This window comes from Penaeus japonicus, unplaced genomic scaffold, assembly GCF_977035675.1.
Source record: "Penaeus japonicus unplaced genomic scaffold, GWHDUDI00000001_assembly GWHDUDI00000004, whole genome shotgun sequence".
Taxonomy (NCBI): Eukaryota; Metazoa; Arthropoda; class Malacostraca; order Decapoda; family Penaeidae; genus Penaeus; species Penaeus japonicus.
Genome location: NW_028234406.1, coordinates 20,284,765 through 20,287,264, shown reverse-complemented (window position 1 = coordinate 20,287,264; position 2,500 = coordinate 20,284,765). Strand labels below are relative to the sequence as shown.

The following is a 2,500-nucleotide window of genomic DNA, read 5'->3' as shown; positions in this document are numbered from 1 at the left end:
ATAATACCTGCATGACCACGTAACAGTATCATGACTCTGAAATCCTATGCATAACGATGCTGCAGTAGAGTTGCTGCTTTGAATGTGCATATAGAAGGCCTTATGGTTGCGTACTGTTGATAAACCCAAGACGACGTGATTTTTCAAAAATATAATAAAGTAAGTAAAATTCATGCAATGAAAACCTCTCCATGATAACCGTAGGTCTCCACACTAACGTCTTCAGGTGTCCTGCCCTCACACGTACCTTCTAGATATTTGAGGAACAGTTGCATCACGTCTGGAGATTCTGCACGAGCCATTGTTGAAATATTTGTCTGTACTTGACGAGATACACAATTGGCAGAACCGCTAGGAACTACGAACTACAACACTGGCGGCGTTGGCCTCCCTGCAGCCGTCTAAGGCGAGGAACTGGGTCCCCTTTCTTCTGCCCAGTAGGGATTAGTGGCTGGGTCGCTCAGCCTCGGGCCTTGTGCCTTTCCCAACCACTTTGATCAGATCGGCTCCTGTGTCTGATGCTCTTAACTGGTTTTCTCAAAGGTACCACTGTGGTTGGTGGATATAAATGTTTCTTTTAGGTGGTAGACAGCATTTTCTATTGAATTATCAAACCTTTGAGAACAGCTTTCCAGGACCAGAAAGTAACATGACGTGTACCGCATATGTAATGTCGGGGAAAATTGTCACTATGGAGTGTTTGTGCAATGTTGAACTGGTAGTTCAACATCAGCTGTTGGGCAGTTACAGTATGTAATGTAAATTTGGCTGTTTTACTTTCTTTCCCTTTAGTTATTTTTCATGATCCTAATTATAATCAACCTGACACTTATCAACACCACGGTATGAACACATAGTAACTATTACGGCAAACCCTTTTCTCACCGAAGGTCATCCACAAGCATGTTCTATCAAACGCAGTTCACTTCGTATTAAACATTAAAACTATAAAAAATGTCAGAGTGGAGCTATTCAGCCGCACAATTGTCACTGAACTCCTTGGGACGCCTTCTGACCGCGGCGGGACCGGACCCGTACTGTTCTGCGCGACATCAACAAACACGGAGCACGTGCCGCCGTCACAGCTGTTTGGCGCCCTTCCTTGTTATTGGTCCTCACTTCGCCCATGCCAAACTCTTCCCTTTTTACCCCAGTCTTCACTGTCCCGCCCAAACAGCCTGCCAGTGACGGTTCGAGGGCGTGGGCGTGTTGGCGGTGTCACGCGGTCAGTCGTGTTTTGGTTGTAGCGGATGCCAACAAACTCCGTTGCGTACTGTTAGAGCTGTCGCACAGGCAGCGTACATCCGACCACAAATTTAGCGCGAGGAAGTCTCACAGGCCCTTCTTGCGCAATGAAACAACACTTCCTGTAGACATTTGTGTATACAAACATGGCACATCTAATAATACCTATTCAGCTGGTGGTTGCAAACACTAGCGTGACAACAACGTTCCTTTCCTGTCGCCAGGCATGAAATTACGGTCTCACAATACATCATTTAATTCTATCGTTTGCACATCATCCCCAGACACTTTAACGTTTTTGGCAATCATTGTTGCGGACGGAAAACAGCCTATGCAACCACCTGCTGCGACAGATGGCTCTTGTTCTTTCACCACACTGCTTCCTGCGTAACTGGGTTGAATTTTCAAACGTACTAAATCAGCTTTCGTTACCGTCACGAGCAAAGGAATGTTTCTTTTTCTCTTAATCTTCCTAAACAACCGAAAAGATAATTTCGCTACACGTCACCGTTCGAAATACAGTACAACATGACGAGAACGCGCACGATGACCGCAGCTCACACGGACGCGACTGACACAAGGCCGCAGAACTCCGACTAACCCAGCACGTTGCGGATCCTCCTGCCCAATCATACCCCCTCCTACCCTCCCTCTCTCGCTCTCTCTCTCTCTCTCTCTACCTCCCTCTCTCCCTACTTCTCCTACCTTCTCCCTCCCCCTTTAACCCTACCCACGCAACGTTCGAATGTAACAGGTATCCATACCACGCTTTTTATCAACATCGTTCGAAAATGATCCAGGTCTCAAGGTAAAGCAAACTGGACTTACGACCCAGAAGACTTTTACTCATCATGGTGAAATACATTCACAACCAATGCCCGAACCTCAGTGGTCGCAGGAGACGGTCTGACACCCTCTGCTTTAGCCCCAGGCATGTTCACCCGACGTTAGGTACGGCAGGACTACATAGCCCCGCGAGAGAGCGAGAGTAAGAAGGTTGTTCGAGAAGTAGGCAACGTTGACTTGACTTCCCGGATGCCTGACCTGATGTTTGCAAAAGTAAATTAAACAGGACTTCGAGATGGCAATAGGAACAGATTACCATTGTAAGGCATCTGTAATAGCAACAATACAAAGAGAGAGCGAGAGAGAGAGAAAGAGAGAGAGAATGTATGTCTGTGTGTGTGTGTGTGTGTGTGTGTGTGTGTGTGTGTGTGTGTGTGTGTGTGTGTGTGTGTGTGTGTGTGTGTGTGTG

At 46.9% G+C, this 2,500-nt stretch overlaps 1 protein-coding gene across 3 annotated transcripts in view; it reads right to left on the bottom strand.

Annotated features, from left to right (window-relative positions):
• Positions 1-2,500, bottom strand: part of LOC122257075 (uncharacterized) — a 42,248-nt gene that overhangs the window by 8,738 nt on the left and 31,010 nt on the right. The window contains exons 1-2 of one of the 3 annotated variants that reach the window (XM_043022137.2): positions 1,754-1,795; positions 248-733 (exon numbers count right to left, since the gene is read on the bottom strand). The exons of 1 other annotated variant lie outside the window; for it this stretch is intronic. In XM_043022137.2, the coding sequence (XP_042878071.1) occupies positions 248-302 (55 nt within the window). In that variant the 5' untranslated portion in view covers positions 303-733; positions 1,754-1,795. Of the gene's footprint in view, positions 1-247; positions 1,813-2,500 lie in introns of those variants that run through there. One more of the 3 variants, XM_043022135.2, reaches the window with a different exon arrangement.